At 45.5% G+C, this 24,995-nt stretch overlaps 1 protein-coding gene across 3 annotated transcripts in view; it reads right to left on the bottom strand.

The window, feature by feature from the left end:
- Positions 1-24,995, bottom strand: part of bahcc1b (BAH domain and coiled-coil containing 1b) — a 115,949-nt gene that overhangs the window by 48,899 nt on the left and 42,055 nt on the right. For all 3 annotated transcript variants that reach the window (XM_066704480.1, XM_066704479.1, XM_066704481.1), the window contains exon 3: positions 2,732-2,914. In XM_066704480.1, the coding sequence (XP_066560577.1) occupies positions 2,732-2,914 (183 nt within the window). The remainder of the gene's footprint in view (positions 1-2,731; positions 2,915-24,995) is intronic.

The following is a 24,995-nucleotide window of genomic DNA, read 5'->3' as shown; positions in this document are numbered from 1 at the left end:
GTTATTTCCATAGTGCCCTGACAGGGGGACACAATCTGATTGGCTCCTGATCACTGAACACTGATGAAGACAGGAAGTGAGGCGTGTGGTGCTCCGATCAGTCCCCTCTCGGCCATCTGTCAGGAGTGCATCGCAGCATGAAGGGAAGGGTAAGGGGTTAAAAAGAAGGAATGGCCTGGAGCAGAGAGAAGGGGTGTGGGTGAGGGGGGGGGCACTGCTGATGGCATGACTGCAGCATCACCCACAATTAAAATCAGAATTACCCAGCGCTCGTCCAGTGAATCCCCCCCACCCCTCACCCTAGCCTGCAGCTCTCTGCCCCAGGGCCTTACTGGCTGAGCGCTTCTCCCCCATCCTTCTGCCCCCCCTTCCATGTCACAGCTGGAATGTAGGTCAGGTAGAACGCAACACTTCCAGGGGGACGCCGCCATAGCCTGGAGTGGGTGATTTGGGTAATTGCATCGCCCATTTTGATCACCTTCTTTCTATGCAAAACAGAAAACAATATGCAATTATCTTTAAGAATGAATTGCCGCCCGTCACCAGCAAATGGCCCAGATTCAATCACACACTTACAAGGCAATATGCAATTAAGCTGCAATATAGATAATTATTTTCACTGCCATCATCATAATCATCACTGTCATTGTCTTTATTATTATTATTATTATTATTATTATCATCACCATCAGTAGTAGTAATGTTAACTGTATTCCTTTTTATTAGAAATCTCAATGACACAGTTGAAGTACCTGTGCGTCTAGCTTTGAACAGAAACCCATTTGTAAAATCAATCCATATTCTTCACAAGCAACTCAAAATGCTAGAAACAGCATCAACATCCCCGACTGGTAGTCTACTATTGTGCAGTTAATGTTCAAGGAGGAAATAGTCACACTATACATGGAAAGATATTTCAAAATGCCACATGTGGATGCCAAGCCAAAGACAATTAGTGGGTCATTAGGACATGTGTATCTTGATAATAGGTATAGGTAAAAATCTCCCCTTTCCTGCTCTCAATCCACTGTGCTACTACTGAACTCTACTACTTCCCCTTTGTTTTATTCCAACACATTTTCTCTCTCTACCCCTATCTCTCTCACTGGAACTCCTGTTCCACTCTCTATTATTATTCTGTTCAGCTACATCTCCCTCCCTCTCTCTCTCTCTCTCTCTCTCTCCCTTGCTCTCTCAGAGCAGATTTGTTCAGTCATTGAGTTACAGTAGAGCTGGGTGCCAACAGCAAAGCCCCACCGTGAGGCCTGCCAACAACAATTACTGTTCTCCCTGGCAGCTGCCAACAGCTAGGGAGACAGGCTGCTTAACCCTCAGTGTGCTAAAGCGCACCCACACTTTAATACTAACCAGCTGAACCCCCCCCCCCCCCGCCCATCTCTGTTAACACACACACACAAATATCAATGCACTCAAATGCACAAACACAATTAGGTCACTGCACCCATCCTTGCATCACTTCACCCAACACGAGAGGATCCTCACCACTCAAAAACTACCCTCTCAAAATCTTGTGGGCACAATGTGGTGACAGACCATGCTGAAACTCTTAAGTAAGACATCAACCTATTATCAAGGACAAAAGTGCACTCCAGTAGGATGGAACAAAACAAAGGTGTTCCTTAAAAGCCCACATCAATTGTCAAGGCAAACGCAGCCAGGACAGTGTGGGTTTCGCTCACTCGATTTTATTCGGGAGCACATACAAAAACTACTGCAGTTCATATCGGTTCAGCTCAGTTCCCCGCAAGCCAAAAGAGGTGGTATAGTTCCCTCTGCAGTTGTCCAAAAAATCTATTCTGGAACCAAAAAAGAAAAAGAAAAAAGGAATTTGGAAAAAAACATTCTGTTTCATAAATACCGGGTCTCAGTTTGGGATTACTTTTAAGACAAAATAATTAAACAGACATTACAAGTGCTTAACGCAAACATCAGGAATCAGATGTTGAGTAAGAGCCGGTATTTACTGAAGATTGTGCGGAGGCTTAAACCAACAGCGGGGCTGACAGACGCTAGACGCCTCTCAGCGATGTTGCCCCAAAATAAAAACAGATTTTCGCAATCCTTCATCTGCTTACACAGCACTGCGCTCTTGGAACAGATGACCAGGCACAACCGGCGAAGACGAAAGCAGGTCTGTCTTCAAATGAGCCGCATCTCCAGTGAGTCAGGCCTGGCTCACGATTGTTTAGTCGGCCCTCGTGCGGGGTCTGCCTCGTTTTGTTCAAGGCGGTGGGGGCGGGCTCCCCACTACAGTAAAATAAGCAACCACTACACAACTTCAAAAGGCCACTGCTCTCTGAAGATAAAAGCTTTCTCTTGGTAAGACTAAAAGAACCAAAAAAAAAACAACCAAACCCAGCTCTTTTCATTTCTCTCCTGCGTTAGCTCATTTTTATTGCACTCCGTGGTGTTAAATTTGGAACTGAGTCCAGAGGCCTGCCTGGAACCTCTAAATAACGAAGAAGAAAAAAATCTAATTCCCCATCACTGTGTCTGAACTGCCACACACTGTCTCTAGATAAGAAACAGGAGGTTCACAGAAACAGAATGGGTTGCCACAAACAGTGAAGAACAACACACACACACACGCACAAGGCATTGGCTGGGAACACACTTTCTCCCAGGTGTGCGGAGAGACCTGTGTGGGAGTATGGGGAACGCACACAGGCTGCACACCGGCCTTGCAGCCAGCTGGGCGTTTGCGTCTTACCTTCATGCGAATGTGGGAACCAGATCTGAGAGGCGCTGGAGTGTGGCCCTCCACGGAAGGAGGGCTCCGAGGGGGAGGAGGGTGGTCCTGAGGGGTGGGGAGGGTGAGAAGGGGGCGACCCCAGGCTGCTAGCCAGGAATGTCCCCATAAAAGAGGCAGACGAGTTCCCCATCAATCCACTGCCTGTTATCAGAGAAAAGAGAGAGAGAGATTGTTACATTGGCACACACAGATCACATGTGCAGAGTATATAGGTTCTGCAGTCACAGGGTGAGCTTCATCATAGAGAGGAGCTCGAGTCCCCACAGCTTGATTGAAGCAAAACAAAAGCAGACTAAGCTAAACTCTGAAGCTGCAAAGGAAGTAACCCACAGGGTTCGTGAAGAGTGACTACAGCAGAATTAAAATACAGGTTCTGAAACCGTTTGCTCAGTGCAGCTGGATGTGAAGGGCATCGCAGAGAAAGAGGAAGCTGTCAGTCGAGAGGCACAGAAAAGTGACCTAAAAATCCCCCTGCCATAGCACCGACAGGGCACGCGTGTGTCAGTGACGCCAACTCAGCGGAGGAATCCCCGGGGGCGGGGGGGGGTTTCTGCGTGCTTTTGTACAGGACACTCGGCAGGCAGGGGGGTGTGACCGCAGTGAGTCACGCTGAGACAAAGTGCTACATAACAACAACACCAACGGCCCGACCAACATTTTCACTTTTAATCTGAGGGATCGCCCTGGAAACGAAGATCCACATTCTGTTTTCTGCACGAATGAGGGGTGGGGGGTTTGGCACACTTACTCAACTTTCAAAACACAACATATCACTAAATCTGGCTCCAGTTTTATGCATTTACAGCTGGGCCTATATGGAACTGCTGTCACTGATAAACATAAAATGCAACTTTCCCTCCGCTGATTGGCTGTGATGGCCCATAGTTTCCTGGTACCTTTTCCTCTCAGAACAGTGGGACCTGGACTGTGCACTACCTCCTTGCCTTGTGAGCGATATCTTGGGGCTAAAGTGCTGTTTTGCACAGAAGATTGCAGCCCCTCTGCCTCTGCCTCTCTCTCTCTCTCTCTCTCTCTCTCTCTCTCTATCTCTCTATCTCTCCTTCTCTCTTGCCTGCAGTGTGCTTACAGCAAGCTCTGCAGGAGAGACCTCCAGCACCTGCATACAGACTGCTGTTTCTGCTTACAACAACAGGGCAACCCCCTGAGACTCAGACACAATCTCAGTGCTACTAAAAATGTGCACTGCATGATGGCTTACAGGAATGCATCTGTAACAGTTGATTTTTTTTTTGTTTCCCCCACCCCCCCACTCATCTTCTCTGTGCTCGATGGGGCACCAGAGGGAATTTGCTATCTTTAAAAGAAATGGAAGTGATAAACAAAAAACAGGTTTACGGACAGTTCAAAATATCTCTGCCACTGACCCCTCGGCGTTTGTGAGGGAGAACCTCACAGATTTAAAACTGTACACCTCTGAATGTAGAGCTTTCGTTTCAGACGGTGTGTACGAATCGCTGTCACTGATGACTCACTGGAGACAGATACAGAACAAGAGCGGGGGTGTTAACACAGGGTTAACACAGACGGACCCCCCGCGGCTGTCACAACTCCAGGTGTCTCTGCTGTCGGCTCTGTATTCCTCTAATTGCACAGCGGACACCTTTGAACTCGGGAGAGAGGGAGACGCAGCAATTATGTGGTGGTGTGCTGTGGCCCTCCCTGCTGCTGCCGGCATAGCAGACGTTATTTTTCAGGAGCCTACTGTGTGCCGGGGCTGTCACTGCTGCGGGGGTGCTGGGGTGGGGCTGTTAATCCTCACTGCTACCCCTGGCACCCCTGCAGCACTGCACCGTCTTGAATGGTTCCTCATGTTCCGTTCCTAACGTGCACAGTAAAATTCCGCTCTTGGGAAGACATGGCGTATATGACAGTAAGATTACCTTTGCATGGGCTACACAAAAGCCTAGGCAAGCCTCTTGGTACGTTTTAAATAGATTAAGCTTTGGCCACTTAAAAGCAGTCAATTGAGCATAAAAGACATTTAAAAATATATATAAATAGTAATAAAAAAAAAGGTGATAACACACTCAGATGAATATACACCTGGTCCAGGAATTAACAATGCTGAGGTTGGATAGATAGATAGAGACAGGACTGAAAGGTGTTATTAGAGTTCTAATCCCCGCACAAAACACCATCAGCGCCCTCACACACGCATACACCGCGACGCTCCCATTCACTAACCAGGGCTGACGAGCCACCCTCCCTCCTCGCAATCCCATGCCTGTTTGACTCGCAGGCTTCGGCGTACTGGATAGAGGTCTGATTGCATTACGTTCCACCAAATGCTATTTCTTTCATCTTCGGGCAGGGGAGATGTGTGGTGTGCCGCGCGGCCGCCGGTTGAAATCGTGAATCAATCCCGCTCACGAAAAACAAACACTGAGGCAATCCCGTTAATTAAACCAGAATAATAGCTGTAATTAAAACGACAGGAAACTCAGTGGCACCTGTGAGAGAGACCTTCGGTGCTGAAGCAGTAACTCAGTAAAGTCAGCGCAACAGATAGGTAAGAAAACTGCCCAAATATTTCCACATAGTGTATTTCAGGTACTTTACACGTCACTGAAGTACACAGATCTAACAAATCAGAAATCCCCAAAATTTCCTCAGATGATGTAACATCCTGTTTTTTTGTATTGTTGTTTTTGTTTGTTAGTTTCGGTTTGGATGACATTCGAGAGAAAAAGAATGTGTTTTGCAAAATTCCACTACACCGAAATCCTTGTCCACACAGAGAGACAGAGAGACAGAGACAGAGAGAGAGAGAGAGAGAGAGAGAGAGACAGAGAGGGAGAGAGAGAGAGCTCTTTCAAGCAGAACAAATGTAAAATGACTTGTCATCCAGAAATATGGGTCAGCTTGTGCTGAGGCAGGGGTATGTCTTCAGAAACTCATGAATATCAGGGAACAGTGTTAACTGACTGATTTCAGGGCAGGGGATGTGATGTAGTACAGAGAGTGATCAGTAGAGTATTATTGCATTATTACATTGTGCTGTAATGCTCAGATCTGTAAGAGTTCTTCAAAATGTGTGCATGGAATTTGTAGGTTTATAATACAGCAATATACAGTATATTGGTACCCAGGCTGTTTCTCTTATTGCTCATGAAAAGGCTAAGAGCTGACATGACTAACTTGGGTGGTTCAGACAACAGATTGGTGGCCCGATACCCAAAGGCTGAAGAGTCTGAGGAGAAGATTGCATGCCGGGATAGAGGGATGGGATCGAGTGGGGGCAAGAGGGACAAGGTAGGGATCAGTGTGTTTTAGGTAGCGAGATGCATAAACAAAATATGCCAGGGATTTCGATCAGAGAGCGAGGAGCAGTGGGAAATAAATGGGGGAAGAAGGAAAGGAGAAAAGGGAGGGATAAGGAATGGAAAAAAAAAAAAAAAAAATGCGAAGGAGACCGTTGTGGAGAGATGAGGGAACAGGTATAAAGGAAAAGCAGAGTTGAGGAGAGTGAGCTGAAAATCTCTCGGTTGCCCTCGGGTGGCGTTTTTATTTCACTCATTTATTTTCCTCCAAGCCACTAAAACCAAAAGCCGTAATAAGAACAATAACAATAATAACGATAAAACAATGACAGATACAGATACAGCAGCTTTGTCAGACGAATAATTAAAGTATGAAGCAGAGAGACAGATCGGTTGATTCTGAGCCCTCTGCCGGTGCCCCTCCTGAGCAACCCTCCCCGGACGCCCCGGAGCACCTTGAAGCGGGGCAGATTAGTTACAGCAGACAGCGATACGGAGCACCTGTCTGCTCCCCACTGCCCTCTGAAATTAGCCCTCTAATCCTCATCCATTATTAACCGGCCCACTCCAGAGAGCGCGCGGGGCTCCTTCAAACCCTGCGCCACTTCTGCAAGAGAGAGAAAGACAAGAAAAGAAAAAGGGAAAAAACACCTCAGGCAGAAAGATGGAGGGAAGAGAAGGGGGTTTGGGGGGGCTGTGAAGTGAAGAAGAAAAAGACAGCATTGACTGATTGCTATAATTCAGTCCTCAAGGTGCAGCCGTGGCAGTCTCCTCTCCTCGCTGGCGGGCAGTACCGGGCCTGTCTGTGTGTCGAGTCCACTGCCCCTGACAGCGCCTAGCCCGGGGATAGGAGACCAGGGCACAAGTCAGCCCAGGGAAAGGTCTGTGTTTTTAAAGCTTGCACATTTTCAGCCACCCGTCTGCACCGGGGCATGTGATCGGCAAACTAGTGGCAGCGTGCCCCTCGCCTGCCAACGCGTAGCGACCGGACTCCAGGGCCCAGAGCGTGCTCTCTCTGCCTGCAGTCTGGTGGGAGGGCAAACAGCTCCTCGCTCCTGCAGACAGAGCTCTGACTTCGGGGGGGCTACTGCCTGTGAGAAGCTTCCTGCCGACTTGGGTAAACAATTACAAATTACAAGAATGCACTTTCGGCACCTTTCCATAAACTCACTCAATTCTTTTTTTTCCGTTTCCTTTCCCAAACGATCGGGATGGTACAAGTCTGAACAACACGCAGTATTTCATATCACAAAAATACAGGCCTGAGAAAACCAACGAGCCAATTAAGCCCACTGGCTTCCACATCACCGCCTGACACTTTAACCACTCAAACCCACTGCCTTCCTCCACCGCTGTCCATTGTTGAGCCGACTGAGCGACCGGGTTTTACTCTTCACGTGCAGAAAGCTGGGAAATGGTGCAAAACAAGCCATGATGTAACCCTGAGGGGAAATAATTATTTATAGCTCCTGGTGAGCCCCGGTCCGTATTCATTCTGTAATGGTAGTTCTTGTTAAGTAATAAACTTTAATTACTACAATTGTAAAGTACAAAAAAAACACACACAAAAAAATTACCAGTTTACAAAGTCACATTTCATTTGGTAGGAACAAAGCGATGATGCTTTTTTTGTCCTGAAACACTACAATTGCACGAAACAACAAAATTACAGGTTGAAGGAGGCTGCTGTTTCCGCCTGTGTACAGATATTCCCATCCCTGGATCAAAGAGCAGATACTTTGCTCCCAAGCAGCCTCTCCCCAGCCAGGCGCTCTCTCTCCTCCAGGCACTGCAGCAACAACATCACACACAACCAGGGGGAAACAACTCTGAACCAGGCACTGCTCAGTCCCAGCCCTGCCCTCATTAGCACTACAACACAGCCCTGACTCCAGTTGACTGGCCGACTGGGTTGTTGTCTCATCATTACATACCTTGTGGCTCCTCACGTGGTTTTGTTTTGCAGCTCAGCATTTTTTTTTCTTTTTTTTTTTGCCTTTGTCTGGCTTTAACCCCTTCAGACCAGGTGTGGGATACATTTAAAATGTTGGCATTAATCAGCTTTTGAACAGTCTTTTAATTGTTGTTGTTTTTATAGGTAGTTGAAACTAGTATCTTTGCCAACAGGTGGAGATCGACAATTGCCAGTGGAAACGATGGCAGAACTACAGCAAAGCAAAGGATGAATTCTGATGAATAAAGGCAAAGGAAACAAATTGCTTATTACTCAAGGATGAAATAGCTGCATAAAGCTCCTTAAATAGTCAAGCCATGGTTCAGAATGAACAACTAGGAAAGCTGTGTTTATTCAGCTCTATGGTATGGACCTTAAGTGGCCCACATACTGCACTTTTGTAAATGCTTAAGGAAATATCGGGTCACGTGCAAAATGATTTATGGTGATCCCTGACATTGGCAGATTAAACCCATTAAAGATTTAACACAGAGAGACGTGAACAGAAGCCCCCATCGGTCCAGTTAAGCATGTGAATTAACAAGGGGTACAACCTGACCTCACCTGGATCAAGGCCAGAATCACAGAGAGCAAATGGCTTGTTTCAGACAAATCTGAATCTGAGGTGTGGCTGCAGCTGTGAGCGCCCCAGATTCTGAACGCGACAGGTTTAAAATCTCATCAGAAGGTGATCCAGGAAAAGATCAATGACAGGCACCCTGCCTAAAATTTGAAGCAACACTTCATATATGAAACTCTTATTTTGCAACCCTGCTATTGTATTTGGTCTTGGAAGCTGCCAGGCCTCAGCCCTGTATTTCTTCATGGAGAAGTTCAGGATTCTAGCAAAATTACACAATCCCTCCCCTTCCCCTGTCTCTCATCAATCCTGATTACATCCAGTCAACACCCACTGGACCATCATAGGACGCTGTGTACACTACTGGACGAAAATGATAAAATAAATAAACTCACTGAATGTAGAAATAGTCTGGAGGAATGATGCAATATTATATGATGGGGGGGCAGAATTTTGGATCAAGAATCCACTATAAGTTTTAACTAATGAAAAGGTGAGTTTCCACTTACTGGCTATACCGTTTATTGATTTATATACACATCATTCTGTTTAAAATGGGTAGATGACAAAAACAAGAGATGAATCTTCACCAACTGTACAAAAAAACATGGGACACAGTATTTGATCTACAGATACAGAGCCATCCAGACAGTATGACCTGAGCCTAGATACCCTTGTCCTGAGTTTACCAGGGTTCGAGGCAATATTGCACTTTTCACATGTTTTAAACCATTTATCTAGTCTTGCTTTTCCCACGCACTGACCTGACAGCCTCACTGCACTATCCCTCATAACTGCCTGAGAAGCTGTTATGCTTTCCTCTTGCCTTACCACACTACACTGTCCCAAAAGCACCAATGTACCATAGTAAAAGGAAGGGTGAGCTCAGCCAACTAGAAGACACAGAGCCACAGAGTGGAGGCGGGGGGACAGATGATGGAGATGTGGATGGCAACGGTCAGAAGCAACCGCACGTCAGGGCTATGAGGAGAGAAGTGACTCAGAGACAGAGCCACAGCAGACACCAGCTCAGAGCCCGGCCGAGGAATCGGTAACGAGCAGAGAGAGGCGTGAGCCAGGGGGACAGAAATAGACTGAGAGAGAGTTACAGATCAGTTTAAACAAACCCCAGCCTGGATACATTGCAGTGCGTTTAATGGAAACACGATGAAAAGCAAATAACAGTTTCCATGATCCCTGATGTCATTCTTGTTCGGTCAACCTGTTTTCAGTAGCTATGAACAGGAGCTGCACTTCTGGTTTTAAAATAGTGGTGTACGAAAATAACTTTCCAAATCTTGCAGTAATTCAGTAAGGAAAAAATAAACACATTAACTACATTGCAGTTTCTCAAGTTATCACAACACTAACAACACAGCCTTCCCAAAATCCACCGCTTCTCTGAATTTCAACTCTCAATTCAACATTCAACACAAAACAAATGTAAGACACAACCACATTGAAGTAGTTTAGCCACTTACCCCAGAAAAACATAGTGTTACTGTTATGAAAAAATGTTTGAATCCTTCTTTAAGAAAATAATAAGAAAAAAAGACAGATCACAGCCTAACAGTCAGTCACGCTCAGCACCTTGGATCACTCCCCTCAGCACAGCCACTGCGCTCGGGATATTTTAAGGTTGAATAACACATTGCCTAGTTCCTTACAATAAAAAAAAAACTAAGGGGGGATTTCCTTAAAGTCTAAGTCATCTTGAAAACATTAGAGATACAAGTAGCCAAATTCCTGTTGGTTTGGAAATAAGTGCTGCAGGAGGACTTTTTTTTATTTTTAAGTTTCTTTGGACCCCACTGGATTTTTTCTTTTTTTTTTAAGCCATGCTGCCAAGAAAGTGTTACTTTTTTCCCTTTTTGATCAGAAGCAGAGGAGAAGAGCTGGGCTGGAGAGGGTCCAGCCAACGAGGGGGCGGGAGGGGAAGTGAGGTAAGTGCCGCCAAGTTTGGCCTGCCCACGCCCCCGGACCTCTGCCTACTGAATGCTTGAGAAGTGAGTCTGGTGGATGTGGTCAGAGCCGGTTTCCATTCTCCCCTGAATCACCCTGGGCGGAGGGTGCCAAGCTCCATTCAACAGTGCAGGGCACATGGGCACAGGTGACAGTCAGGCTGCCAACCAGGACGGGCTCTGTCCCACGTCCAGGTGAAGAAATCAGGTCAGAAGAACGTGAGAGGAGTGTGGAGGTGTTGGCAGAGCTCAGGGACTGGCAGGGTGAGAGAGTGACTCAGAAGCCAAGAGTTAAACAGGAGGTTACAGACGTGACAGGGTAGGACAGAGAAAGTGAGCATGGGGTGGCTAAAGTTGACAGATAAGTAGGCAGCATGAACTCAGGGGTACAAGCAAAGGCAGGGGCTGAGGAACACTTGGGAGGAAGGAGGAACATCTACAGGATGAGTGGAGACAGGGGCCGAGCAGCGAGAGAGAGTAGGATTCTGCAGCCGATCTCCCCCCATAAATAAGACCGCAGACAGGGAAGAGGTTAATGTGAAAGCCTTCCACACATCCACAGCTGCACACCTCCCACATCTGGCAAGGGGTCGAGTTTGTGTACATCTCACCACCCCCCCTCCTCCCCTTGTCTTCCTGGCAGGCAGAAACCCAACACCACGGCACAAATTACTCAGCATAACGCACAGCCACCTTTCTTATTCCATTCCGTGTGTGTGTGTGTGTGTGTGTGTGTGTGTGTATATGTGTGTGTGTGTGGTGCTTCAGAAATCAAAGCTCCTCTCTGCCTTGCTTCACAGCCAGTCTAGTCAGTGCAAACAGTTTCATCCAGTTCCTGAAATAAAGGTATCACTCAAGGAACCTGAAAAAGAGTTTGGTTTGATTTTCCCCACCCAAAAGACAGCTCTCCATTGGTCTCTGATGTGTTTCTGGACCAGAGATGAACAATGATACATAATAGAAAAGAAAAAGTCCAGTTGATCGAATGGAATTAAGACAGGGGTTTGTGTAAACGTTTGACCACTCATTTGATTTCTGATCGGCTAATCTCAAAAAATAAAACAATGGCAGAGTGATTTGATTTCTAATACTAGTTTCCCGTGCTTAATGACCCACATTCAGGACTGTTAGATCTCTTTTGGGCAGATCTTTTATTGTGCGATGACACAATGCTCCATGCATGACAGAGTCAGATCAGGCTTTTGGCTCTGGTAGTCAGAGGATGAAAAGACCAATGACGGAAGAAGAGATAAAGGTAAATCGACGCCTTAAGCCTCGTCAGTGTAATCCCGCTGTTGCCTGTTAAATTCCAGAGCGCAGGGATGAGTTGGAATAAAATACCCACGTTGGCCCACCAATTTTCTTGAAATCAGCAAAGGGAAAGAAAATGCTGTGAACAAAGATTTGGGGGAAATAGAAAAGCAGGAGAGGAGAGTTATGGCCTAGTTTGGCAATCTAAGTGATGCATTAGTTAATAATTGAAGCCAGTAGTGAGTAGTTCATTTAAAATAACAACAGTAAAACAAGTTACAGCTTAGTTAATGAATCCAGAGGAAGGTGGTTGAGAGAGCCCTCTGTTAAGCCCCACTCCCCTATCTAGAGAACATCCACTGACATTGGCAGGCAGCAATGACAATGATAAGGACATTGCCTCATTTGTTCAACAGCAATAAAAATGCATCAAGCATGAAAGCAACTTGCAAGAAAAACAGCCTCAGCAAGCAAACCCTAACGATGAAAAATAGCCCTTTTCCCATATTGGGGAATTAAGATGTCACCAGATTTTTGACAGGCACCCAATCAATGCACCGTGCAGGATTTCGATGTCTCCCCACTCCCCTTCACCGCAGCACAATATGGCCAAACACAATTCAATCTCTTGAACACATGACAAAGCTTTACAAATTTCAGTTTACCAGGGTACATATGAAACTCATACCAAGCACAGCCAGATTAGTCAAAGAAAACGTCTTTTTTTCCCCCCCTGCCTTTTCTCGGTGTCAGATATAAGCGACTATTCAAACTGAAACTGTGCAGCAGAGTCACAAGACAAGCCTGGAGAAACAGCACACAAAGCAGTGGTAAGAAACCTGCACCCCCCTGGGCTACAAAGTGCGGCCTGCTCCTTCATCCACAAAACACGGTGTCATTTGCTGTTCAGTCTTGTGGTTCCCACTGAAGAGCGGTGACAACGTTTTAAGCTCACTGTGACTTCAACGATGCTGAAAAGTAAAAGTGTTTTTTATCATTCCTTTATATTCATATTTAGACTGATGGAGACACCCTGTGAATGTGTTTGAAAGCAGCATGTCGCCAACTCATTACCAGTTCACTCACCAGTTCCCTAAAGTACTGGAAACTTTCACTGTCTTAGGGAAACTCCAGCGTGGGACACTGGACAAACTCTGGACTGGATCTTTAACAGCACTCACTATACGAACCTGACAGAGCTGAGAGCAAACATGGGTTTTTCTGTAGCTGTGCTCGGAGACGGCTCAAAACCTACAACCACTACGCCAGCTCCCCGCGGGTTTGCAGCTCTGTTTTTACGATTAATCATTCATAACTGCAGTCTGCAAACATAGCTTTTTCATTGTCAACGAGGTTGCCACATTCATATCACTGTCAGTTTTGCACCAGCATTTGTGAAGACCGAGTGGAGGAGATGTCGAAAACGAAGTTGCACAGAAAGACACATTATACGGTACGTGTGCATATAGTTCTAGCCGCCTTGACTCCATTCAAAACACAAATCAGCAAAAGGAGATGGGTAGTAAACGTATTCAAAAAAACAATAATAAAATAGTTCAATTTTACAAGGCGTACTATATTTCCAAGCAGCTCAGTAACATATCAAGTCCCTGGTGAGAAAGCCATACCATTAATTGATAAGGCAGCAGACTCGGAGCACAAGAATGCAACTTCGCCTTTTTGTCTAGACAGTCTCCCCCTCTCCATGTACTAGGTCTCAATGCCAACCAACACAGCTTACACTAGCTGGTACAACACCGTCCTGTGCAGAACGCCCCTGAGCACAGTGAAAAACGCATTCACAGTGAGCATGTCAAGGCGCTTTACATTGTTGGTGAGATAAAGCTTCGGTAAACACTAAAGTTCTGTGTCTCTCTGCATCTGAATTGAGAGGGGGAGTCTTGAGTCATGGCTGTCCTTGGAGATGTGAATTCCACAACAGGGTGTGAGAGGACGATGCATAACAACAGGAAGATCCCAGACAAATGAATTATTATCCCATTTTCTTCCTTCAACACCCACACACGGCCCAAGGATCCAGGGTTACTGCAGGCCCCTGCTCTGACAAGCAACTGTTTCACTCCAGAGAACCGGTCCAATTATTCTGAGCTAATGCAGGCTGTCCGACTAACCCAACCTAGCGACACACAAAACTGTCCTCTCCCAGGCCGGCCAGGCGAGCTGCAATGAACGCAGGAGGAGAAATCACAATGCTAGTACTATACTGTAAAATTAAATAAAATGTATTACTTCATCCCCCCACATCCCTTTAGTAAAAGCTTTAAAATGTATTTATAAATACTGACTGGAGTGAAGCACCTGTGAAACAGAAGTCCATTTCTCAAACACAGTGTTTTATGTTTTATCCAACAGGTTCCTTCATTTGCGGATTTACCTTATCTCCATTTTACCCTGCTTAACTGCTACTGCGATACTGTGATTGCAAAGTGTGCACCTCACATCGATGCTGATGGCAACCCGCTACTTCCCAAAACATTGATATGCTCAGCAAGATGCATTTTAGCTAATTAAATGCAGCCAGCACGATTCCATTTGCAAATATGGCACAATTAAATTTGGTTTGAAAGGTACATTCATTTCCATGCTAACAGCAAGGTGTTACATCATGCTTAACTTTAATATCTAAACTGGCCGTGTAGCCCGGTGTGTGAACTGAATTCTAATCTGTTTGTTGGTTCCACACCAGCAGTCGGAGATGAACAGTGAGAGGGAGAGGGAGAAGGAGAGAGTGAGAGAGTGTTTAAAGACGATCACCCCAGTTATTAAACGCAGAAGATGTACGTCTTAAGAAGAAAGCTGTCGGGGTATGTTGGCCAGCCCTGTCAAGTTGCTTTTACGTTCCTTCCCATTTTATTTCCCATTAACCTCCCGACTCACAGTGTGACCGCAACAGTCACACCGAACACGTCCCCGCGCCCGCCTCCTGCACCTCATATGGCGGCGCCCGCGCTCTCCTGCTCCGAAAGGTCACGCGTCGGTGTGCGCCGTACGCCTAATTCTCGCCAAAGCCATCTCTTCACGCCTGTCGATTCCCTCTCATGCCTCCCGCTAAGAACGGCCCGGACAGGCACCTCAGTGAGCGAATCCCACTCAGCCCCGGCACGGCAGCGGCGGCGGCAGGACCAGCTCAGTCAAATGAGTTTGTTTTTGTTCCCATTATATTTTCCATTGGCACGAAAGGAAGAAAATCATATTTGCTCTCCCACCGGGCTCATGCAGTTGCACTGATATGGAAAATTATTTTAGAGGCAGCCTGAACCATAAATGTTATTTTTTTAAATATATATGTATTATTTTCTTTTTCTTTTCTTTTTCTTTTCTTTTTTCTCTGCTGTGAACATTTCTTCCCAGCCTTGTCAACCCACACACAGCGCTGGAGGTTTCCTCTGGGGCAGGGAGAGTGATAAGAGCCAACACTTTTGCTCGAAGGGCTCAACAGACTGTGCATCCATTTGCAGGGCTGTTTCTGCTTCCCTGGGGAGTACCATTATTGTAATGGAGGATGGGCGGGTCTAAAAAAAACATGGGAACTTCTCTTTAAACCAGTGTGGTCAAGCATTATGCCCAAAAAAGTAAATTAACCTCCTGCAGCAGACACTTTCAATGAGAGATATTTCTGCATGCCTAAGTATAACTCTCACCCAGATATGATTATATTATTCCAGTCAGGACTTATTTTTCTTAATTTTTTGGTGTTTCCATACATGGTGCCCAAGCTACATGGCAAAACCCGCACACACGCACACTACCGTCGGCTGCGAGTTTCACAATAACTTGCAAAATCTCGCCTAAAGAAATGTTTCAGCCTTTCCCGTCTCGACTTTATTACCCTGAAGACGAAAAGCAGAAAAGGGAAAATGGGGGGAAAGGAATGCAAGCTTAATCCATTTTGATGTGTTGTAACACAGAGAGCCAGGACACTACTGGAATAATGAGTGAGGGGACAATCTTCAGAGCCAAAAGGATTGGCAGGGCACAGCAAGTTTATACAGATCAGGCCCGGACTGTGAGACTGCACTTCACACACCTCGAACCTCTCCTGAAGACTCGGGAGGTACTGTTTCCAATGTAGAATAGCTCTTTTGGAAAGTCGGGCTCCAGGAGTTTGTTTTACTGAGGATGTGGAATGGTATGTGTAAAACTAAGAAGAAATAATAAAAATCAGCCTTTAAAATGATCTCCTCCGAACGAGCACATGCTCTCTGTAGAGAAAACAACTTCTCCATTGAAGGATTCTGGACAAACCGCCAACATGAAAGCTTTCTGCACTTTAACGGTCTGAATTCACATCCTACAAGGCTCACAAAAACCTTTTACTGGTTTCTATTCACTACTGCTTCATCTTGTCAGGAAAAGTCATGGTTATGGGGTTTCAGCGAAACCATTCCAAACATAAAAGAGCATTTTATAGAACTGGTTCTTTTTACAGGGAGGGAAATGCAGTGTGGAAATGTTTGATTCTTAATTAGCATCAAAGATGACTACTAACCATTCACAAACAGTATTTCCAATTGACGTAAACGACAGCGATAGTCAGAAAAATGTCTCGTCTTTGTGGTCGAAGTGATACAACAAAAAATTATATTTTAATTTAATTTCCCCCCACACACTATAGGTTCTTTGGAAAATAATTGTATTTCATTTGATCAGTTGTTCATAAAACACATATCACATGTGTGAGGATGAAGTAAAGGCATGTCTTTGGGGTAATTTCAAAACTATGTAAGAAACAAATTTTGATGATGATGATTTGGGGGCATCATCCAGCTTTGCGGACCAGAATTGCACGTTCAGGTTTGGGTCTACACTCACAATAAGCTGGGCCCCTATGCAAGAAAAAATATACTGGAACAGAGCAACTGACAGAGTGTATATAGGTGGGTGATATATTGAGGAATTACAACAAATGACTGGTTGCTAGTTCAATCTGAAATAGTACAAGGGCCTTGAATTTGTACCTGTCTGAGCGTTAACAGGTTACAGTTTGCAGTGCTATGTCATCGCAGTGAAGCAGGCCTGTGATTGGTCTGTGCATCCTCAGAGCATCAGTGATTGGTGCAGGCAGCAGCACTGCGGCACTGAGAAGTTCCCATACTCAGGTAGATAGTAAACACATGTCTTGTGCCGTGGCCAAATGCTTTCCCGAGCTAATAGCTTCTTGGAAACCAAAGAGAGCAATGTTAAAAAAGTGGAAATAAAAACCCCTTTCTCGGTTCCAGTGCTGGCGTAAGCTGTCTTGAGAACCGGCCCTGTTCACTGGCTCTCACACCCTCTCCCCAGCATTTCCCAACAGCTGAGTCACTGGAGCAACAGGACAGGCTTGCAGACCTTTCCCAACACTCACTCACTCACTGTTTGGCCAGCTCTCTTTCTTCCTATTCCTCTCTCTCAGTCCCAGTTAAACACACCAAACAAGACACGCACACATACTGAAACCTGGGATTCACAGATTAGAGCCTCCCTCCCACTTCTATTCTCTTGACGGTGTTGTTTCTTTGTATTCTAGACACTGTACATGCTCACACGGCCCTTTGTATTCAACAGGGGACATTGTTTGGTGCTCTCTTCTCCCTTAGTGAACACCTTCTCACCACACCGCTGTGTTTGCTTCTCGTGGCTTCCCTGGAGATCAATCTACAAACTCCTTCTATGTCTATGTTCTCTTTCTCTCCCACGTTTAGCCCTGTCTTCCTCAGTCTCCCTTTCCCCACTCGCCTATCTCTATGTAGCTGCTCTGCTTCTTAACTTGTTCCTCCTGTTTTTGCCCGCATTCTGTACTTCACATATTACTCAGCCGGTCTTCTTCTCTCAGTCTGACATTCATCTGTCCTCGCCGCTCATTCATCGGCTTTTCCCCAGCTTGTCATCCCAAACCTATATACCTATGGACGCGGGTTTGGCTGAACATTCTTCTTCACCAATTTAGAAGTTCATCCCACCCTGAGCTCGAAGGGTGGGGGGGCCCTGTCAGTCCATTAATCATGCAGGACCGTACACGGTCACATTAACACAGGCCAAAACAAGACTGTTTAGTGTCAGGCTCGTTTTCAGACATTCGCAAACGACAAGCATAATTATGTTTGACATCTTCTGTGAATTCTCGAAATCCAGTTTCCTATAAACATTTACAGTTGTGTTTTTTCTTTCTCTCTTAAGTGTGGTAAGACTGCACTTCTGTAAACAGGGCTGGGCTGTGTTTATAGTTATTATCAAATAACTATAAACCTGCTGTGTACTACAGTTAAGCCTGGCCACCTTGGCCATGGGCAGCGCTGACGAAGGGGTGTGGCCATGACGGCACCGTGGCACTGGGTGGTGGGCGGCGGCTGGTGGGAGGGGAGCGCTGAACTGCACACGGGTTGGAATGTATAGACGGCTGCATTTAATTTAACTTGGAAGAGGCTGCTCCAAACACAGCCTGTGGCGCGAAAGAAAGTGTGGGAAGACTATATGTAAACAGAGTGTGTTTGTTGTGTGCAGCGCTGCCGAGCTGGCTGCCGAGGGGGAGAGGGGCGAGCCGCCAGCGCTCCTGCTCAGCCACCGCACACGGATGCTGCTCTGGGTCACGCGGGGGTTGGCGGGGGCGGGGGTGTGAACTGGAGCATTCCTTATACCTATGCATGTCAGAGGAGAGTTATTTTTAGCTAGGATGAAACGGCAGAGAAGAGTTTTATACGAATAACAAAGGACTGTGTGTGTGTGTATGCATGTATGTGTATATATATATATGTATATGTGTGTATGTGAAGGGGGTGGGGGATTGTTCAGATTACATTTTGACTGTTATTAGCAGACACAAGTGTACCCAGAGTGCCATGCGCTGAGGTGAGAGACTGGGCTTTTGATGGGTTACAAAGCGGCACAACAGCTGCACCGTCTTCCAGACAAGCAGCCGTTATTAAGGAGGGAGAGAATCGCAGGCCCTGTCAGGCCCTGCTGCCGTGCTCCCTTAAACGCATGAATAATGAATATCCAGCGCTGCTCAGCTCCTGCGCTAATGGACCCTTAACCCTTACAGACCCACTGGATCGCTCGGCACTCGCTCAGGGTAATCAGCTGTTTCCGAGTGCCCCTACATCTCCTTGCTAATCATTGTTGCCATGCTTGGGTCACGAGGCCGGCTCTCCAGCATATGATACGACAGTTGACATCGCCCGTGGGAAGTGAAGAAAACCATTCACACACTCTAAGCTTTAACAAATAACCCGGCCATAAAGAAGGAAAGTCAGCAAATGAGTGTCTTTCATCCAAAACGCACACAGAGCAGGTAGGTAATAATACCCATACATTTTTCTACAATTTCCTTAATGTTTTCTTTAGCTAAGAATATCTCCCCATCATCCAGTTATGTTACAGCACTGTGTGCGGAAATATCCTGACTTTCAACACTTCATTTAAAGACATGTGGGACAAACATGAAAAAATGTGCAAACTACGAGGTTTAAACACAACATTTTCCACAGTTAAGGTTTACAGAGACTAGACTGTAACCTTATCTTTTCGTGATCATCATCACTCCGTCGTGTGGAAAAGCTGACATGCATATGAGGACCCTTGTGCCTTGGAACCACTGCGATAAATAGGGTCCTTTCACATTATATTAGCCTCTGCAGTACAAGCAAGGTCAACTAATTCGCATGGTAAATTATTACATGAAACGCATCTGACAAACCTTGCTTTAAAATTGAATTATGCTTCCCATCTACTGACACTGGTCACCCGTGGAATGCAGTTACAATGTCTGTTCTACATCTGCTAAAATGCACTCAAACAGCAATGAGCAAAATTAGGAGCATTTCCTGCACTACATTCCAAAAAGCAGGGTCATTTTTACTGGAACTGACTAGAAGACGTGTTACAGAACATATGATATTCATAAAATAATAACTAAAGCATTGAACTATTAAGGATTTGGCTTTGCGATATTTAGGTAGCAGTACACACAAAACAAAGTTCATGTGTTATATCTTAGGGAATATGAGAAGATTATAGAATGCATATGTGAGCATAAATCAAAACATTTCATGCTGAAAATATCAAATAAAATAAACATTCAACCACCCTGTAATTAAGTCGCACTAAGTATAGCACATGCCTCCACAAGGGCTTGCGATCTTGCAACTACCGTGTCTTGTTCTGTGTACTGGGCACACGTTATGTAAACTCGATTTCTAAAATTGTAACGGGAATGCTTTTTCGCTTTGTGCCAGAAACATGGTTGGTCTCTGCGGTCGGCAGGGCTCGGTTGTCCAGACGAGGCCGGGACTGCGCGGCTGCTCTCTCTGTACTCTGCTCGGCAGCTGGGGCGAGATCAATCAATCGCTTCAGCGGCAGGAGATCGATAACGCTCAGCCGAACGCTGGAACTGCACCTGGCTCGGCCTGAGAACATGTGCTCAGCTCCCTCCATGGAAACCCCCCCACCAAAGAAAGAAGTGCTAAAGACAGCCAGATGCTCCAGGCCAGTCAGGGATCGATACATGCCTGTGTTTTATTGTCACATCTGCCAATTAACAGTGTGTCTCTACAAAAGCAAACTTGTTGATTGTCCATGTAGAGACACAAGTACTAGCAATACCTGTATGAAGGAAGAAACACACACACACACACACACACACACACACACACGCATAGGCTGATTCCATGGATAGCAGGATATCAAATTGCCAATTGTGTGGTGTGTAAAGTGTGTTAGATATTGGTGAGTATTCACAATGAAAGTGCGTAGGGATACTACTGTGCAAAGAAAAGATCAGCCCTCCTGGGAGACCCACCCATAGTGGTCATCCTCCTGGCAATAAGGATAATCCCAGGTGCTTCACATATTGATAGAGGCACCTTTGTGACAAAGTTTGTGAGCAAATTTATGTTTCAGTGTCTCATCCCTTCAGAAAAAACAAACCGGTCGTGCTTAACAGTGACAGACAGGAGCCACTAGGCCGTGCATGGCTTTGCACAGGCAAACTGCCACAATATCTTTTGAAAGGAAATCTAAACTCTTACTCCAAAGGACTCCTTCCCAGAAACAGGGCTGGCCAATTTTACAGTTGATGCGTTAATTTCACCTCCCTGAAAAACGATACGAGTGACACTCTGGTGCCGACTCCTGACATGAACTTGCCGTACTCTGCGTACAGTGGGAGCTGATGATATCTGTAACTGTACGCCGAGGAAATGCCTTCTCCATAGGGGCTTCTGCACTGTCCTCGCTGCGGCCCAGCCCATGGTTTTCAACAGCCTCTTAAATTAAACTGAACAGCCACGCAGAGCTTCGGCATTGAACTGCCAACACAGGGGGCAAAAAAAGGACAGAAAGGAAAAAGGGAAGAAAGGAAGAAAGTCAGAAAGGAGGAGTTATGTGGTGAAGTGAGCCAGTACAGTGTGGAAGTCTAGGAGCCTTTTGATATGTTTTGACATGAAGAAATAGCAAAAGTGACAAGAGCACTTAAACACGGCAGGATTTAGTATTGCAGAGGAAACCCCGTGCCATTCTGCCTTTTCAGCTCTATTAGTAATATTATTATAATGCACACATAATGGAAGTGAATTCCAGCTTTTTGGCTTGTGAGAGGAGTATAATCTTGCTTTGAAGAGCAGCGAGAGGTTTGATCCACACGTGACGAGAAGCCCCCACTCCCCCTCGGCGGGGTAAATTCCCTGGATTATAATGAGCAAATTACCATACTTCACCGGGACTGGGGGACTGGGGGAGCGGGGGAGGGGGGTAACAGCCAGCAAATTACATAGATTAGGGAAACCAAAATACTCTGCAATTTTCCTTCGCTACAAGAAACAAATAACCTGGTTGTTTAGCATGTAGCTATAAATACCATGCAATTTGCTGTTCTTATATCTTCCCTCAATTACTGCAGTCTCTCACGTTTAAAAATTCCAGCTCAGTGTTGTTTCAGTAACAGTATCGTCAATCCTGTGTTCGGCAGCGCAAAAAAGAGAGTGAATGGAGGACTTTGGCACGCCAAGTCTGCCAGCACTGCTGAGATCTAGCACTGCGAGCTCTGCACAACAGCACCAGGAATAAAAAGCAGACATGCACGAAAATAAGGTATCAAAAATTAATCAACCACTGGGGAAGTACATTTGAAGGTGCAGCATGTGCTCCAATAACATTCATGTGCGACATGGAGAGTGTCCGAGTGACCGACAACCAATAACTCAAATGGTAATGTGTCATGTGGGAGAGAGCGCGGGGGTAGGTCAATGGATGAAACAGACATGAAAGAGGTCAAGGAAAGGGTTTTTGATAATCAAAACTTGCATGTAGTGGGTTCATCATTCTAATGTAACGCATTGGATTCTTTTGAAAGTCATCAGACGTGCAATTCAATGTATATAAAATCTTACTAAGTAAAAAACCCACCACTGAGGTAAAATAAAGTTAGAAATAAAGATGTTTAAAAACATACCACACATTTCACACAACTATGAAGACTGCAGATGAGCAGTATTTAGCTTTTGCAATATGCATTTACCTGTGTCTTTTTTGCAGTACGTTTACGTATTGTTAGGCCGTTTACCTGTGCCAGGCCTACTGATCCGAGCAGAACAGAACAGAACACAATCCAATGAGTTATCAATACCATGACTGTGAAACATCCTCTATCATTTAATTTGTCATGCCAGAGTCCCATTTCAAAGAGGACTATTGTAGCTGTTTAATGAATAACGCTGTTTGCTTGCCATCATTAGATAAGGAAGGAATTATGTCAACATCAAGCCGAACATCTGAAGTGGCGAACCTCTATTGACATTCAAGCAACAGCTTTGTTAGCTTAACCGCTATGTAAAACAGCTGCTCCTGCCCTATGTGGAGCACTGCCTCTGCCCACTGGCCCCCTCTACTGCCAGAGTGAGAGACTGCAGGGTCTGCGCGAGCACGATGGACATTGAGGCCTTCGCAATCACGGCAACTTATTTCCATGCTGCTCGAATCTGCGCTGAGAAGTGTGTGTCCAACAATAGCAAGGCAGAAACCTTGACACTGTTTTTCAGAAGGCTTGCTCGAGAACAGGAAGTTTGTATAACCATTCATGTGCAATTACTGGAGTACAGCAATTGTCTCCTTGAACTAGAGTCTGAAGTAGCTCTGATTCCGGTAGATAAGGCGACTAGGAGAACAGCCTGTGATTCAACACTGATACTGTACCACAGCCACCCAGTTTTAGGTTGTATTTATTATTATTTTCAGTGTAGACATTTTATTGTGTAGTTTTGGGGTATTTTGTAACTGTTAAATAGACATTACTGCTAAACTGTCTGATCTTTCTCTTCAATACTGTGACTGGATTCAAGCTGCGAACAATATTGGGAAGAAGCTAGCTTGCAGGCTTGTGGAGACCTTCAGACTAAAACCAACAAGTCTCCACATTTGTAATAGGATGAGTGTTTCCAGTACTTTCAGTACAGTAAGTGAAGGGTACAAAGACTGCATGCTGTCTCTAAGGGAAATTATTCCAGACTTGCCTTTTTCTTTGGAACCTAATTTTAAAAATAATAAGTGGATTGACTGAGACTGTATAGTAACAGAAGTCTCCGATTACTCCCATTTGGTTAGTTTTTTAAAGAAACTAAGGCGTAGGATACCTTTGAGTGTGTCTATGGGCTGGCACAGGCATGTCTATTAAAATAAAAACACACCACTTGTTTCCAGACTGTTCAATCTCTTCTGAACTGGCTATTCTCAAACCATAATCAAGTAAAAAGGATAACAAAATCTCTTTGAATTATTAAGCAGCAGAAGAAAACCACCCTGCTAATGACATATTCGAAAGCAGACATAATACACTATAGAAACATATTAGCAGACAGGACTGCTTCCAAAAACACATCCACGAAAAGAGCCTTTTTACTTAACAAGGTTTAAATTGGTGGGGGGTTGAAGGGTTGTGTGAGTGTGAGTGTGTGTGTGTGTGTGTGTGTGTGTGTGTGTGTGTGTGTGTCCCTTTCTTTATAGTTATCAGCCCTGTCAGAAAATATGCACAGTCGCTCCCTGGGAGAATCAACAGAGCTGAAACGCATTAAGAGAGAGAAAAAAAAGTCGCAAATTAGAGATTTCCTTCACAACCGCATAAATCAGAATCGCAGGCAGAAGCAATCTGCTCTGAGGAGGTTTCTTTTAAAAGCTCAACTTTTTTTCTCTCCCCCTCTCCAGATTGTCTGTCCGCTGGAATGGCGTCTTCACCACAAGAAGCCGATCCAGCGCTCTTCAGAGGCTCCTGGCACAAAGAGCGGGCTCATAAAATCAATCACTGTTAGGAACTGCAAAGGGCTTCAAAGCCGACAGCCTTCATACCGGCTCTATAAACAGCCCGACGCACACTCACTCAAATAAAACATCCTCATACTGTCACATAAAACGCGCCCTAGCCGGCCATCGCGTGGACTCACAACACACACGAGAAGACAGAGCTGGAACCTCACACCGAGACCGACACATTCAGACAGGTACACAAACACATACACACAGGCACTGCACACACACAGGAGTCAAGCTTCCAACCAGCTCGATAGGAAACCTGGAGGCACACTTCGGCCACACACTCTCTGAGGGGAGAATTAACTTTTGGTCCCAAGTCTGGACAGAACGTGCATTTTTCAGAAAGTAAGATATCTGGGCCTGGCATCTTATCCATGCAGACATTTCTAATTTCATATTGAATGAAGGGCAGTAACTACCGCTGTCAGTTGAGACTTTAGTAACAATCAGATAGAAACTGAAAGCTTGTGGAATCCTTCAGAACTGAAGAATCGCAGAACTAGTGTTGAAAGGGACAGGGACGGCTGGGAAGGGGACAGAAACCACTGCAGATCCCACATACATGAAAAATAAAATGGCTGCACCAGTGCCTCACGTGCCAATCACTTTCACAACATGACTGCAGAAAATCTAAAGAGCGCTCAAATGCTACACTAACAGGAAATGCAGTCTTGCGGGCACAAACACACGGCCTCACACCATCTCCCACACTATGACAGCCACAAACACACAGCCGCTGCGGCGGCCTCGCGAAGCAGGCGCTGCGATCTGTTTGTAAACAGGCCCCTCCGCTGGTTCCCAGAATCTCAAACTAGCTGTGAAGAACAAAATCAAGAATAGCCAAGAGGAACCACAAAAAGTTGATTAGATTTTGAATAGCAGCCGTTAACCCATGGGCCTA

This window comes from Amia ocellicauda, chromosome 5 (genome assembly GCF_036373705.1).
Source record: "Amia ocellicauda isolate fAmiCal2 chromosome 5, fAmiCal2.hap1, whole genome shotgun sequence".
Classification (NCBI taxonomy): domain Eukaryota; kingdom Metazoa; phylum Chordata; class Actinopteri; order Amiiformes; family Amiidae; genus Amia; species Amia ocellicauda.
Note: the sequence above shows the minus strand (reverse complement) of the source record. Positions and strands in the feature narration are given on the sequence as shown.